This window comes from Antechinus flavipes, chromosome 5 (genome assembly GCF_016432865.1).
Source record: "Antechinus flavipes isolate AdamAnt ecotype Samford, QLD, Australia chromosome 5, AdamAnt_v2, whole genome shotgun sequence".
Classification (NCBI taxonomy): Eukaryota; Metazoa; Chordata; class Mammalia; order Dasyuromorphia; family Dasyuridae; genus Antechinus; species Antechinus flavipes.
Genome location: NC_067402.1, coordinates 284,164,784 through 284,179,373, shown reverse-complemented (window position 1 = coordinate 284,179,373; position 14,590 = coordinate 284,164,784). Strand labels below are relative to the sequence as shown.

At 53.7% G+C, this 14,590-nt stretch overlaps 1 protein-coding gene across 8 annotated transcripts in view; it reads left to right on the top strand.

The window, feature by feature from the left end:
• Positions 1 to 14,590, top strand: part of MYH9 (myosin heavy chain 9) — a 77,659-nt gene that overhangs the window by 35,531 nt on the left and 27,538 nt on the right. For all 8 annotated transcript variants that reach the window (XR_007947681.1, XR_007947679.1, XR_007947682.1 and 5 more), the window contains exons 3-5: positions 869 to 1,025; positions 11,231 to 11,258; positions 12,568 to 12,661. Coding sequence is in view for 4 of the 8 variants with exons in the window: in XM_051961682.1 (XP_051817642.1) it covers positions 869 to 1,025; positions 11,231 to 11,258; positions 12,568 to 12,661 (279 nt within the window). In the remaining 4 variants the exon portion in view is untranslated. The remainder of the gene's footprint in view (positions 1 to 868; positions 1,026 to 11,230; positions 11,259 to 12,567; positions 12,662 to 14,590) is intronic.

Sequence of the window (14,590 nt, the reverse complement as noted above, 5' to 3'; positions counted from 1 at the left end):
TGTAGCCTCTGTGACCTCAGCTTCCTCATCTGTGAAATGGGAGTAACAACATTTTCTTCCTAGAAATCACATGAATTAATACATAACAAGTGCTTTCAAAACCTGGAAGTTCTGTGTAAGCCATTGGTACTTTATTTTGAACTTGACCAATTGCATTATTATTATTATTTTTTCCCCTCACTGAGGCAATTGGGGTTGAGTGCCTTTTCCAGGGTCAAACAGCCAGGAAGTGTGAAGTGTCTGAGACCAGATTTGAACTCGGGTCCTCCTGCCTTCAGGGCTGGTGCTCTAACCGCTGCGTCCTCTAGCTGCCCCTGCATTATTATTTTTGAAGTGTGCATATGATGCACAGGTTTGCAGACAATGACTGGAAGATTGAGAGGGAAGAAGCTGGTACCAGGCCAACTTTGGAACTAAGGAAGGAACCACTGGGGCTTTGGACATGAGGGCCTGAGTGGACCAAAGAACTGAAACGGGTGTTAGATAATCTAGACGCACCCCAGTCTTCTTGGGGAAATAGCTGTTAGAGAAAGAAGACTAGATTTGGCTCCAGAGACTTGGGGGGTTTGAATGCAGACCTGATCCCCATTCCCTGTAGGACTGCCTATCTCTGAGCCTGTTTCCTAATGTTTAAAATGGGGCTCAGAATTCTTTTGCTCAAAATTTTTTATTTTTAATTTTCAAATTTTTTTTTCACTCATTTTATTTTTCCACTTATAAAGTTCTTGTGAAGAAAACTCCTTGCTGGCCTTGAAAGCACAAGGTGTGTCGTGAAATTTCAGAGACTTTATATTGCACTTTGTATTTACTGCTGTCAATAAAATTTGAAGAGGCTCGTCACTTACTATTGTCCTTTCCTTTCGTTCAGACCTATTCGGGCCTGTTCTGTGTGGTCATCAACCCTTACAAGAACCTGCCCATTTATTCTGAAGAGATTGTGGAGATGTACAAAGGCAAAAAAAGGCACGAGATGCCCCCTCACATCTATGCCATCACAGACACCGCCTACAGGAGCATGATGCAAGGTGAGTGGTCATGGGATGCTGCTGGGGCTTCTTTCTCCTTAGGGCGGGATTGATGTAAGTGCTTCCTGGCTTTTAAATAAGGAACACCACCCCACGCTTCCTCTAAAAACTCCCGGTGGCTGAGCAGTGCCTCATGGGAGGACCACAAACCCCAACCAGAGTGCTAGACTGAAGTGCTGAAAAGTTCTGTTATTCTCAGCCCACTGATGGTGTTTTAGCCTCCGTCTTCCTTCACGTCATGCTTTTTAAAAGCATCCTTCCAGATTTTAATGGTAGTAACTTAAAGCTTGCATGTCTTATAGTGATACTTTTCCATATCGTATATGAAACATTGCAAATGTAGGAGCTGGGGTAGGGGCCGTCTTTGCCGATGAGCTAGGGTGAATGGAAGTCCGTTGGGTGGGCCACGGGTGGGTATATGCCAGCAACGTGATTTCCTTGTGGAGGAGCCAGATTTCTCTTTCTCAGCAGGGAAATGCAGCAGCCTTATTCCCTAGAACCAATTTCTGATTGCTCAAACATTTCCGGGGTTCACCCACATCTCTGCTTGGTGAGGGGAATGGTGCTCCTTGTTTACCTTGCCCTGCACAAAGGCTTGGGAGGAAAGCAACCTCGTGTTGTGGCCTCCAGCTTTCCCCTTGGTAACTCTGCTCAACCGATGCTCAAATCAAACCGGACGCCTCAGGACAGGGATCTGTCAGGGATCCTTTAGGTGCTATTTGAGGGGAAGGCAGAGGGAGAGAAACATTTGTGGGCAGAAAGAACTGAAAGTTTAATTCTTAATCCAGGCTAGAAGCTGAATGGGTAGCTGATGAGAGGAGGAAATCATGAAATGATAGCAGATTTGTGGGCCATTCTGCAGATGAGAAACTGAGCCACATGGAGTTAGAGTGTCTTAGAGTCACAGCTGATAAGTGTTTGGGGGAGTTAGTAGCCACCTCATGCTTAGTAGGACAGTGATTTTGTCTGGGGAGAGCTTCCCCCTTTTTTCGGTGAATTATGAGACCCAGCCAGGGAAGAAAGAGAAGGTGGAGGATGTGGCCAAGGGATGGATTGTTCCGGTCACTTGGGATTTTCCTTTAGACTTGATCCTATGTTTCCAAAAACAGTAGCAATTATCCGTGCTCTGAACCCTAACCTGGCCCCTTGCCCTTGATACTTCGAGGCTCCTGGGGCCTGTCCTCCTTCCATCAAGCTCCTGTAGAAGTGACTTCTGTGTACATTGTACTGAGATACCAGAGTCCCATAAGGCTCAGCTCTGACTGGGGCAGAGCTTCATCTCACCTTTTCATCCCTACGTATTCCTCACTGGCTATTTCCTCTGCTGGCCCTCATTATGTCTCTGCTGGACTGGAAAGAAGGGAGGAAAATGAATTCAGCATTTGATGCTGTCATTATCTCTTTAACAGTTGAGGACGGGTTAAGGGACTTGCCCAGGTCACATAGTTCATAAAGATCTGAGGCTGGTCTTCCTCCAGTGGCTTCTCAGTTCAGACCCCCCACTGGTAAGCACCTTCCGTGTTTACCAGGGTCTGAAAAGTGGCAGTGGCTGCCCTCCCGGCTCTTGCACTCTAAAGCAAACAAGGGGCGTTCAGAGGGGAGGAGAGCCAGCCCAGCTTCTTCTCTGTTGCCACCAGAGGCAGCAGCCACTGCAGCCCCTTTGCCGGGCAGCTGAAATCCCTGCTTTGCCCAGTGCTCGGGCCCCTGTCTGCCTTCAGCTGCTTTCTCTCTCAGCTTTCTCTTTCTCTTTCTCAGCTTTTTGAATTTTTCTTCCCTTTTGCCCCTGTCAGGAGCCTTTCCTCCAAGATCTTTCTGCCAAAATCCACCTCTCTTCCATGTTACCTCCCCCCTCACGGTTCCTTGGTTTCCCCAGCAAGTCAGAAAACTCTTCCCTTGCTGTGTTGGGTCATTCTGTCCCCCTTGGGTGATCTGTTTGTATTCCTGTGGCTCTTGAAGTCTGGGCTGGGGCAGCCTTTGTTCCCCACAGCACCTGGCATTCTTGTGTTCCTATTGTCTCCCCGAGCACGGATGGAGACGGAGTCCCGCCAGCCGAGGCTCTTCGCGCCCTGTAGTCGGGCCTTTCTGCGTGGACAGGCTCCCCTCCGAGACGTGGTTATTACTCCCGGGCATCGGCAGTGGCCAGCTTTCCCTGCCACCCCAGCCTTAGGCCTTACAGGTGGATGCCTTGGACAGCTGACTTGCTTCCAGCCTTGTCTTGTGCCTTTGGGTGCCTGTTACAAACTCTGATGGAATGTCTGATGTCAGGCCTTGGGCTTTTGACCCTCTGTTAGCGTCTCCAGTGTTAGGGTGCCCTTGAATCGTGTGCTTGGAGCTGCCTTGGGAATTTAGATTGAAGTCTGTCAAGAGAAGGACTTGTTTTGAAATTCCTGTGTTATCTCTTGGAGCCAGAGAATCCCTCGGTGAGCAAGGATTTGCTCTGACTGATGAACAGGGAGCTGAAGAATTTGACCCTGCCCTCCCTCCCCCTTATCTTCTCCAGAGCTGCTGAGTGGAAAAATCTTACATGTTAATTGGTTTGGATGCCAGATTCTGGCCAATTCCACTGGGCCTATGGTATTTTAATAAGCATTCTGCACTTCTGGGGGAGAGGCGGCAAGGGTCTGCTTTCATTCCTGGCTTATGTTAATCCAAGAACTATTTAACCCTTTGCTCCGTTAATCCACTTCCCTTCCTCTCCCCAGACCGCTGCTCTGTGGTGGCAGCTGAATGGGAAGTGGTCAGTTCCTAAGAGTTTGTGCAAATATTCCTCTGCCAGTGTCCACACGGCACTCAGTGACTGACTTTTTTTTTTTTTTTATAAACATAATATTATAAAATGTCAAGAGTTGGAAGGATTCTTAGAAATCCCTTTGCAGCATTTAGAAGGGGGCCCAGAGAGATTCAGTGAGTGTCTAGTGTTACACAGTGCATTATTGGCGGGCCTGGAATTCAGACTCACATCTCAGTTCAAATCTCTTTATCCTTGAGACATGAGCGTAGGCCATTTCCTCCATACTGGGTCTAGCGGCCCATTGAGCGTTCCCTTTTGGATTCTTCCATTCTGCTCAGGGGGCCCACAGCGCAGGAAATGCTCCCACAGGCTACCTCGATGTCAGAGCTGTAGGAGAAGGGAATAGAATGACTTTCCTCCTGCCATCCATCCATCCATCCATCCATTTATCTCCATTCTGGTTGGCAGCCCCACAGAATTGCAGCGTAAGGATTCTTTCCAACGAAGCATTGGTCCTAGCCCTTGACCTAGAGAACCACTTCAAGGACTGGCCAACATACACTTTTGGACAGGTTCACCGAACCTCCCTAGTTGGCTAGGATTGGGGAAGGAGCAGGGGGTAAGGATGACAGCTGCAGGAAGCCACAGATGTGATGACTCCACTTAAGCCCAAATGTGCTAGCCAGGCGGCTGTGTGGGAGCTGCAGTGGGCACTGCCTTTTTGACACAAAGGATTCACTGTGTGCTGAAGCACCTGGAGTTAGGCCCGCCTTGCAGTCACTCTACAAACAGCCCCTCCAGAAAGGGTAGGGGGGTACCCTTTCCTGGTCCATGTGACCCCTCTGCTGCCAGGCCTAGGAGGCTGCCAGCCTCCCCAGAGCCAGCTGCTGGCTTCTTCTAATACCAGTCTAGGAACTCTGGAGTCTGCCTTGGCTGGAAGCACTCTCCAGAGCCTCCCCCTTCATTCTCACATCTCCTGCCTCCTCTTCCCCCCACTCCCTACCATTCCAATTTTTCATTTAAACACAGCTCCTGGCTTCCTATGCCTCGAAGGGATTTTTTTATTTTCTACCAGTTGGTGCCTGCGCCAGTGGCCCATTTTTCATGTCACTATTTCATGTTCTCAAGTCTCAGAGATGTCCCTGAGTATGTGGTCACCGCCTATTCGTCTTTACTTTCAAGACCTTAACTGGAAATGCATCAAATTATAAGAGTGAGAAAATGTAAATTCTCACCTAGCACAGGTGAGGATTTATACCTGGCTTCCAAACTTGGAGAGGCTCCCCTCCAGCTTACCCATAGGGATGAAATTTTCAGCTCTAATAAGCAATTTTCTGAGTCAGTCAGTTGGACGATGATGAGCATTTATTAAGTGCCTTCTGTGTTCCAGGAACTGGTCATAACATTAGAGATACAAAGGAGAGAAAGAAAGACACAGAGAAACATCTAAGGAGTTACTTGCAAGATGACAGAGTAGATAGGAGGGAAGGGAGTATTAGAAAGGCCTCCTGCCAGAGGAGCTGGAGATTCTTCACGGTAGAGAGTGTAACACTTTTTGATGACACATTTTCCCCCAATGACATAATGATGGAGCTTTGAAATGAATAACCGCCACCTACCTCGTCTCCACAGACACACAAGAATTGGCTGGAGGCAGGTCTCCTTTGGCTGTAGCTGGAGCTCTTAGGTCTGTGCCATCTAACTGCCTCTAAAGTGGATTCTTGTCAAAGGTTTGGCTTTGTGGGGCAGCTAGGACACTTAACACTTCCTAGCTGTGAGATCCTGGGCAAGTCATTTAACCCTAATTGCCTCAGTACCCCCTCTCCCTCCCCCCAAAAAAAGGGAAGATTTGGCTTTGAGCAGACAGTGTTTTCATTGCAGTTAGCACTGTGCATCCTGCCTCTTAGAGAATTTAATTGGGGTGCTTTAGAATAGTAATTTTTAGAAATGGATCCAATTTGTTTTGATACAAAAACATTCATCAGCAACTCTTGAACAAACCCACAATTCGAAGAAATCCCTTAGCCTCAGGGCCCTAGAAAACATCTCCTTGAATAGCTGCTCATGGTGGATGTGTGGTGAGTAAAGCGGAGACAAGTCTGTTAGACACCAGCACGTGGCCCTGTCTACCTGACCTGAGCTTTGTCCCTTCTCAGTGTTTGCTTATTGGTTGCCTTTTTTCGGGTTGACGTCATTGTGGGCCATCTGCTGGTGGTTCTGCTGCTTCACTCTGCATCAGTTCGTGGAAGTGTTCCCATTTTTCTTTCAGTTCTTTGCCTTTATCATTCCTTCTGGCACAGTAACATTTCATTACATTCATGGCTTATTCAGCCATCCTGGCACAGTTTTTGCTTCTGTAGAATTGGATGTTGGGACTAATGATCTCTCCAGTTCCTTCCAGTGCTCAGTTATTTTCTTATTTCTCTCTCTTCTTCCCACCCAAAACAACCAGCCCCTGACATGTTCCCCATTCCTGTACTTTTCCCTCCTTGCTTCTTCACTTTTTTTTCCCTGAGTTTTCACCAGCCAGGATTCTGTAGTAAGATTAATGTGGTGAAAGAACCGTGAAAGCTCCCAATGGTGCCGGCCTCCCTTCCCCTGCCTCCAAGAGAGCTTGGATTCTCTCCATTATTATTTGCAGCTTTTACTCCTCCTTCTAACCTAACAGCTCAAGCTTTAGAAATGGTGCCCTCATCCAGAACGCTAAGGGCAATTAGGGACTGTTCTTAGGTCTGTCAGTAATTGTTCTCTGCTTCTCTGAAAAATTCTCTGGTCTTGGGAGGGGATAATGCTTTTGTCCATTCCAGACTCAGTGTCCCTGTGTCACCTTCTGGTGGGTAAATGCTGTGTTTGGGGGATTGGGGATGCCTTTTCTGAAGGGACACCAAAAAATCTCAACTGTTGAGGAAAATATACTTTTCCCAGTGAGAGACGGCTCAGAAACCAAGATGAGCTGTGGGTCTGATCAGGGATGCGGCCGGTAGCCCAGAAAGCCAGCTCGTGGTGTCAGTCTTCCCTGGCAGTCCAGCTTCTGTGGGACCCACCTGGCCACGCTTGTTTCCTACCCAGCCACTCTCTTGGTAGCTTCTGGGCCAGGTTTGCCCGATGTATTATTGCAGCTTCCTTCTCCTTTCTTAACTTGAACCTCTGCCCTGTTGTTTAATTGTTCTTCCCTTTACTCCTTCCTCAGTGGGTGGAACTCTGCTCCTTGGCCCACTGCCAGATGCCATTACCTCCCAGGTTTGGGGTCCCCATTCTGCTGCCAGGTTTCCGCTCTCCCAGAAGGAGCACTTCCTCTCCCTGCACTTGTAAAGGCTGGACTTGCCCTTGTCATGAAATGGCATTGCCAGTGACCTCACTGCACAGTTGGTTAATGCAATGCAATTATGCTGTCAGCTCACCGGTGGGCTGGAAAATCCTCTCTGACCCTCAGCGGCCTGGCCGGGGCTGTGAGTTCGCCGAGGACCTGAGCATCCTATCGAGGCCCCTCCTTTCCTCTCCTGTATCTATTACTGAAAGCTCATTTGTTTCACTTGAGGCCTGAGCAGAAACCCGTCCCCTCTCCTACACCTTAAACATGGGACATTCTGCTTCCCGCGTAGCTGAGCCGAACAGCCTGCAGCCAGCCTTTCACATGACAGTGTTTCCAAAAAAGCCATCACAGCCCAGTCTGAAGTCTTATTCCATGGGCAAAACCCCTGCAGTTTCTGCCTTCACTTGCTTCAGGGGGCGCCACCGCCGCCAGACCCCTCGTTCTCCTGGTTCGCCTTCTCGCTGTTGAACTCCAGCTTGGCCCTTCTTACATGCGTGTGTGCCCAGCTTTGCCCAGAGTCCTGCCGGCGGAGCCCTTGCCCACGTAACAGGAGACGGGCAGACCGGGCACGGTCTGCTCTCTGGAGGGGTTGCTCTCATTTCAGGGGCTCACAGATCCCTTGAATGCACTTTAGGAATGTTGCCTCTGACGTCATCCGACCTCATCATTTTAAAAAGTCAGAATCTATTTGTGTTTCTCTCTGAAAATCTGGATGCCTTCGCCCTTCTCTCTCCCTCTGTCCTTCTCTTTGCCCCGCTGCCATGTTGTGCCGTCCCCTGGGTGGGCTTCTTGGGCTGCTCCCCTGGGAGACCGTCAGGCCGCGGGCCTCACCTGTCCTCTCTCCGGGGTCCGTCAGACATCCCAGCCTCTTCTCCCGGGCCTGTGCTCGCTTCTTCCCCAGGTTCCTCTGGCAGAGCCTTGGTCAGCAGAGCAGGGTGTTCCTTCCTTGGGGCCCCGTAACACTCCTTCCCCCCCCATTTGATGTCTAATTAATTTTTAAAGGCAAACACTCCCTCCCTTGTGCACAAGGGCCACGTAATCGGGGACTCGGCCTTCGGTGCGGTTCGGGCCCGGGGCCTCCTGCAGAGGTGGGGGGGGAGAGGGGGGCGCTTTCCGAGTCAGGCTCCCTGACCCCCGAGGCTGCTGCCAACGTGAGGCTGTTCTCTGTCCCAGGAGGAGTTTGGGTTCTGCGTCAGGAAACGGCGTGGGGTCGTGCGGGTCACGGGTCAGGCCCGTTTGTTCCTGCGGGTCCCCCCTGCCCCTTGAGAGAAGGCGCGGGGTCTAATGAAGGAGCCTCCCTGGGCTGGGCTGGGGAGTGTGCGAAGCCCACGTTTTGGATGGTCTGGGGGCGGGAGCCGGGACCTCCCCTCACTCCTCACACTAGAGGCGATTTCAGTCCCCGGCACTTAGTAGGCACTTAATGGCTGCTTGTCGGTTGGCTGACCCCGGATCAGGTCAGCTTCGTGCCCCGGGACAGAAGGCCAGTCTTGGGAGCCAAGTGACAACAGCAATAATGGCCCCCTTTGTTCTCCCAGGACTTTGTGGATCTTATTGGGCCCTGGGTCCTCAGGTCGGCCCGTCATCTCCTCCCAGAGCCGAGAGGCTGCTAGGCCGGGGCGGGAGGCCGGGGGGGCTTCGCTCCCAGCTCACGTGGGTCTGGCGGAGCCCTGATCTCGGCCGGAGCCGTCCCAGCCCCCAGCCCCCCCGGCAGAGCCGAGCTGTGCAGGGATGGCCACCATTTGGTCTCTGAATGAGTTAGTCATCGGCAGGCCTGGGAGCCGCTGCCCCAGCCCCGTCTGAGCCATGCTCGCTTCCTGCCGGCGCTGACGTCAGGGTCTCCAAGAGCCGGCCTTGCCTTTTATGGGCGCGAGTGGGTTCCAGAGCCGCGCTCGCAGACGGGGTGAGGAGGCCCGGAGGTTCCGTCCCCTGGCGAGGGCCTCCCCTCCCCGCCGAGGCCCTGACTCACCTGGAGGCTCGGCAGCAGGACTGCAAGCCCCAGTGCTCACGGAGGGGATAGGGGCGGGGTAGGGGCGGGAGTGGGGGCAGGGGCCGGGGGCGGGGGCCTGGGCCGGGTCCGGCTCCGGCCGCCTCCTGTGAAGGCCCTTGGGCCTGCTGCCCCTGCAGAGAATGGAGAGGCCGGCCCCCACCCAGGAGGAGCCGCCCTGAAGGCTCCTCCCCAGAGCAGGAGGCCGAGGCCAGACGCGGGGGGAAGCGTGTCTGAGAGGGGCAGGTGTGGGAGGAAGCTCATTGGGGGTCAGCGTTTGACTAAAAAGAGCAGGATTAGCTTTGCCTGCTGCAGCTGGGCTTTGGGGGAGGGGGCAGGAGATAGGCCAGCAAAGGGACCGGCAGGGGAGGGGGCTCTGTGGGAACTTGGGCCCGGTAGGTGGGTGAGGAAACAGGACATGCAGCGTCTCTGATGGAGATGAAGATGAAGGTCTTGCCCAGGGAAGCGGGTCAAGGTGTCGCCATGTTTAGGAGCTTTTCTGGCTGGGGCAAAGGGTATGGGCGGAGGCAGCTAAGGAGCCCCCCAGCCTCCTCTCAGAACATGCCCTTGGGCTCAGACTGCCAGACTTCCTTCCTTTGCTCCTCCCTGTTTCCTTTAGGGCAAATCACCCACAGAACCACGGGGAATGGTCGTAGTTTTCAATCTCTATTAAAAATCTTTAATCTTAGAAAACCCCCCAATAAACCATTGCTCACCCTATTACCTGAAAAGAGAACTCGGAGAAAGGAGATTGAAACGTGCTTCTGGGACCATCCCAAATGACTCTCGGAGAAAGGCACGAGCCATTAGAACCATTGGATCCCAAAGTGCCCCGTCCTGGGCCGAGCCCGGGCAGGTGGAGTCACCAGATGGGTTCCTCCCTCTCCTTCGCCCGAGGCCCGAGGCGCAGCGAGGGGGGCTCCCCACTAGGCTCAGAAGGGGAGCGCAGCCTTTGTGGGCCCGGCTCCCGACTCCCCCTTCACACAGTTAGAACTCCAGCTCTCCCAGGGCCTGGCCCTCAGCAGGAGGGGGAAGCACTTCCTTTTATGGGAGCAGTCAGCGCCTGCCTGAAGCCGGGCTTGCAGGTACTTGCAGGTACATTCCTCTGGGCTCTGGAGACGGTGACTAAGCAGACCTGGCCCAGGAGCAGACCCCCAGGGAGGGGAGGCCGGTCCCCGGGGACGCAGGCCCCTTTGGTCTGAGAACCGGGGCCCCCTCCCCGCTCCCCCAGACATCTGCAGGCTTATCGGTGCGTTGGGATTGAAGTGATCCCACTTAGCCCGGGCTGTTGACTGGAGGTTTGCCTTTGCCAAGGTGGCTGCTCAGAGCGGTTGTTGTCGGGCACCTGGCTCCATCTCCCGAGGCCCCGGGAGGGCCGTTAGCCATTAATGCCCTCCCTGCCTGCCCGGGCACTGCAGGAAGCGTGCCCTGTGGCCCAGCCCTTCGGGGCCGCCCGGGAGGGAGATGGAAGGAGCGATTCTGGCGGCGAGGCCGTGCCGGCAGTGCCCATTAGGCAGGCACTTGGGGAGCAGGGCCCACAACCATTCCCGCCAGGGACTTGGGGGAGGTCACGAGCCGTGGCCCCACTTAGCATAAAAGGAGTGAGGCTGTGGAGGTTCAAAGTGGGAATGGGCCACGGGAGCCGGGGGCACAGAGGGAGAACCTGAGCCCTAGTGCAGAGTGCTAGGGAAGCCTCGTGCAAGACTTGCTTCTTTTTAGCCCTGCCCTTAAGCCTCCAGGCGGGGACCAGGCCAAACAATGCCCTTCTCCCTCTCCCAGAGTTGGCTTAAGGCAGGGGGCAGTTTGAGGGAAAATGTTAGCCCCCATTCTAAGTCCGTGGCTGCAGGTAGAGCTGTATGACTCCCCCAGGTTTCTCCTGCGTGTTCATTCGGCAGGATCGGAGGGAAGTTCTAGGCCCCCGGGTGGGTAATGTGCCCCAGAGAGAATGGAAGCTCGTGTCGTTGCCCCCGGAGCGCCCTCCCGGCAGGACTCGTGGCCACACTTGCTTTGGCCGCGTCTCTGCAGCCGCGCCGGCCCGGCCCGGGAGCGCGCGGAGCCCCTTGGTCCCCTCACGTTTTGGGGAATGGCGGGACTCCCTTTCCTTGAGCGAACAAAGAGCTTTTGTGGCGAGCGGAAGCTCATTCTGATCTGTCTCACCCCTGTTTCCTTTGTTCCAGATCGAGAAGACCAGTCCATTCTGTGCACGTAAGTGGATTTTTGTTGTTTCAATGTCTTGATGCTGTGTTCCATGTTTTCTTCCTGGCCTGCCCCTGTTTGAGAAGGAACGAATTTGTGTCACAGGAAGAAGAATTAATCTCCCTTCTGGAATGCTTTTGATCTCCCCGATTCCCAGATCCCTTTTCCCAAGCGGCAGGGCTTAGCTTCGAGTTTATTTCCAGTTGGGAATGCCCTTTATCTCACAGCGGGGGATTTAATGTATCTGCCGTCAAGGAGATGCGGAGGACGCTTTCAGCTGCAGACAGAAGTCTGCTTTCCCTGGGCGGGAATAACTCCCGACTCCCCAAGCCACAGCGCTGCTCCCTTCCGAAAAGAAAGAGTTAACGGGCTAAAACATCTTGTTTTTAATCCAAGGAAACTTTTGAGGAACTTAAACAAGTTTAAGTCCCTTTGACCCCTCCCCTCTCCCACCCCACCCCGCCCCCAGCAGCTGCCTGTACTTCATTCCTAAATTATTTGGATGTGAAAGCTGCTGAGTGCCCCGGCCGGGCTATGGACCCAAGTTTGGTCTGCCAGGCCTCCTGAGGGCCATGGGAAACTCTCGAAGCAGAGACTCCGCAGAACGTGCTTGGCTGTAGCCAGCAATGTGGTCACTGGGGGGATTGGGATCCCATGCCGGAGCTTCCTAGGCCAGGAGAAGAGACTTGTGGATGTCTCAGAATGGCTGTGGGCACTCTAGGGGACTGGGTCTCAGGGAGGGAGGGGACTGGGACCTGGGACCCCCGTGACTGACACCGTGACCCCGCTTCCGGTTTGATGTGATGCCTTCTTAAGGTGGGGGCGGAACAGAAAATAGGGAAGATGAGATCAGCAAATGCAACAATAGACGGATCATAGCGTGGGCAGCTCTGCTCTCCTGAAGGACCCAGACTGAAGCAGGAACTCGAGGCTGTAGGTTCAGGACAGAATTCAGAATGAGTGGACTGGAGGGGAAGGGACAAAGGACCTGCAAAAGCAGCTTGCTCCAGAGAAGGGTTTGGAGGGGAGGAGAGGAGTGAAAAAGTGCTCTGAGCCGTGACTGACTAGGAGGGGAAAGAGAAAAGGGTCAAAAGAAGAGTAGAAATGAGTATCTTGGTCCCGGGTGAAGATCTCAAAATGTCGTGGTAGCAGAACCCTTGGCAGGGTCAGGGTGGACTTCAAGAGGAAGGGCGTGAGAACCCCAGCCCGCCCTAACCCTCAGAACCCTTGGTGCGAGAGAAGGGAGCCCCAGGGTGGAATTGGGGAAGCTGGGAGTGTCTGCCGCACGCCTCAGAGCCTCCCTGTCTCTCTTTGTCAGGGGGGAGTCGGGAGCTGGGAAGACTGAGAACACCAAGAAGGTCATTCAGTACCTGGCCTATGTGGCTTCTTCACACAAGAGCAAAAAGGACCAGGTGAGTCTCTCCTCCGGCTTTGCTTTGCTTCCCCTGGGGCAGGGGACCGGGGAGGGGCCCGTTGGCACTGGCTGGGCCCAGAGTCTGCCCGTGATCTCTGGGAAATGTGCACCGAGGGAGCCGTGCTGCTTCTTCCCATGTCATGGGGACCCCCAAGACGCCATTGGTGGAGGCCCAAGTTGGCCACGTCAGGGGGTAACCCTTTGGGGAAATTGCTAGACTGATGTGAGACCCTTCCTGCTGAAGGCCTGGCCCTGGCTCTCGGGCTGGGAAAGGAACCATTTTTATTGATGTGTGTGTGTGAGAGACATTTCCCAATTTATTCTTCTCTATCTCCCTCTTCTGGAGGATCACCCCTTATAACAGTCAAACAAAAGCAAAAGCAATTTAGAAAAATTGACCAAGATTTCAAAACAGGAGAGTCCAGACCCTGGGAGCCCAAGGCTGGTGACCCGAGCTGGGGGATGTTGCGTGGGGCGGTGGGAGTGAGGGGGGTGTGTGAGCCGGTGGGGAAGACGAGCCGGACACCGGCTGAGGAGCTGGCCGTCCCCGTGCCAGGCTGGGGCTGCTGGGCGGGCGTCGGTCCCCCCCGCGCACTTCGAGTCCTGCGCTAATGCCAGTGGGGGCTGTCCCCCCAGGACAAGAGGCCACCTCGAGAGTTGTCTCACGTGCATTTTTTCCCCCTCCCCTGATGGATTATGGTCGAACTCGTCAGTCGGGTCCTCGCTAGGTGAGCCGCACGTTTACTGCACGTTTTGCACCAGGAATGTGTGTTCTCCCCATCGTGTGTCCTGATTTCCCCGACCGGCTTTTCACTCCACACCGTGTCACCCGCAGCTAGAATGACTCTCGGACCTTGCTCACTGACTTCGGAGGGGAGGTGAAGGCTAGTTCTGTGGCTCAGTGACCTGCTTTTGTGCTCGGGAGCCATTGCTGCCAATCGGTCCCAGGGCCTCGTGAGCCTGAAACTTGGGCCGGCGCTGTCGGAAACGTCCCTCCCCTGGGACAGCCCAGCGGGATCACGCGGACGCCACCGGTAGCATCCTTCCCCGCTGTCGGAAGGCAGCTGTGGACGGGAGCCGCCCCCGCCTGGAGGCTGACCTGCCCGCCGGGCCACCTCGGGGCAGTCTCCCGCTTGGGGGGTGGCGGTCAGTCGGAAGCATGACTGTGTGTCTCTCTCTTTCACGAGCACCCACGTTTCTGAGCTTCTTTAGAAGCCGCCGGGGCCGGTGGTGCCCTCGGTAGCCGTCACGGTGTACTTAGCTACTTGACATCCTGGCGGGCTGTGGGCAGCATCTCCATAAGTGGGTGCAGGGGGAGGTGTCTTTGCATGCAGACCTGGGGTGTGGACACTGATGTCTTAATGAGAACAGACCTTCTGGAACTGAACCAAATGGAACCTTCTGGGTGCCAAACTCTGCACGACTGATGGTTTTTCCATGGAGCGTTAGTGGTTATATTTAGAAACTCTTAAAGTTTCCTTTTTTCCCTCTTTCCCACCCCGCTTTTATTTTCCATTTCTCACTTTTTTGGAGGTTTATTTTTAAGACACAGACACAAGGTTGGGGGCTTGGGTCTCCAACTCTGGTTTGTTGTTGTTTGGTTTTTGTACAAAAATTCTTGTTTCAGTGAAATAAGCTATTTCACGAATCCCAGTGGTATGCCCTCTCTAAGGGGGGTGGACACACTCCTTGTCTTGGATTCGACCCCACATTGCCAGGTGGGAATACAGAGTCAGGAACAGTTTGTGTGGTTTGGAGGAATCAGGGAGAGCTTCCTAGAGGAGAAAGAAAGTGGACGTTTCTGAGACACCTTTCGTTTGATGTGGACTGGGCCTTCGAGCCCCATTGGCCCTTAGTGAGTTTGTTCTTTGGGTGGATGGACCTACTAAATTATTCAAGCCAGCGCTTCATATAGTCTTTTTAAGGA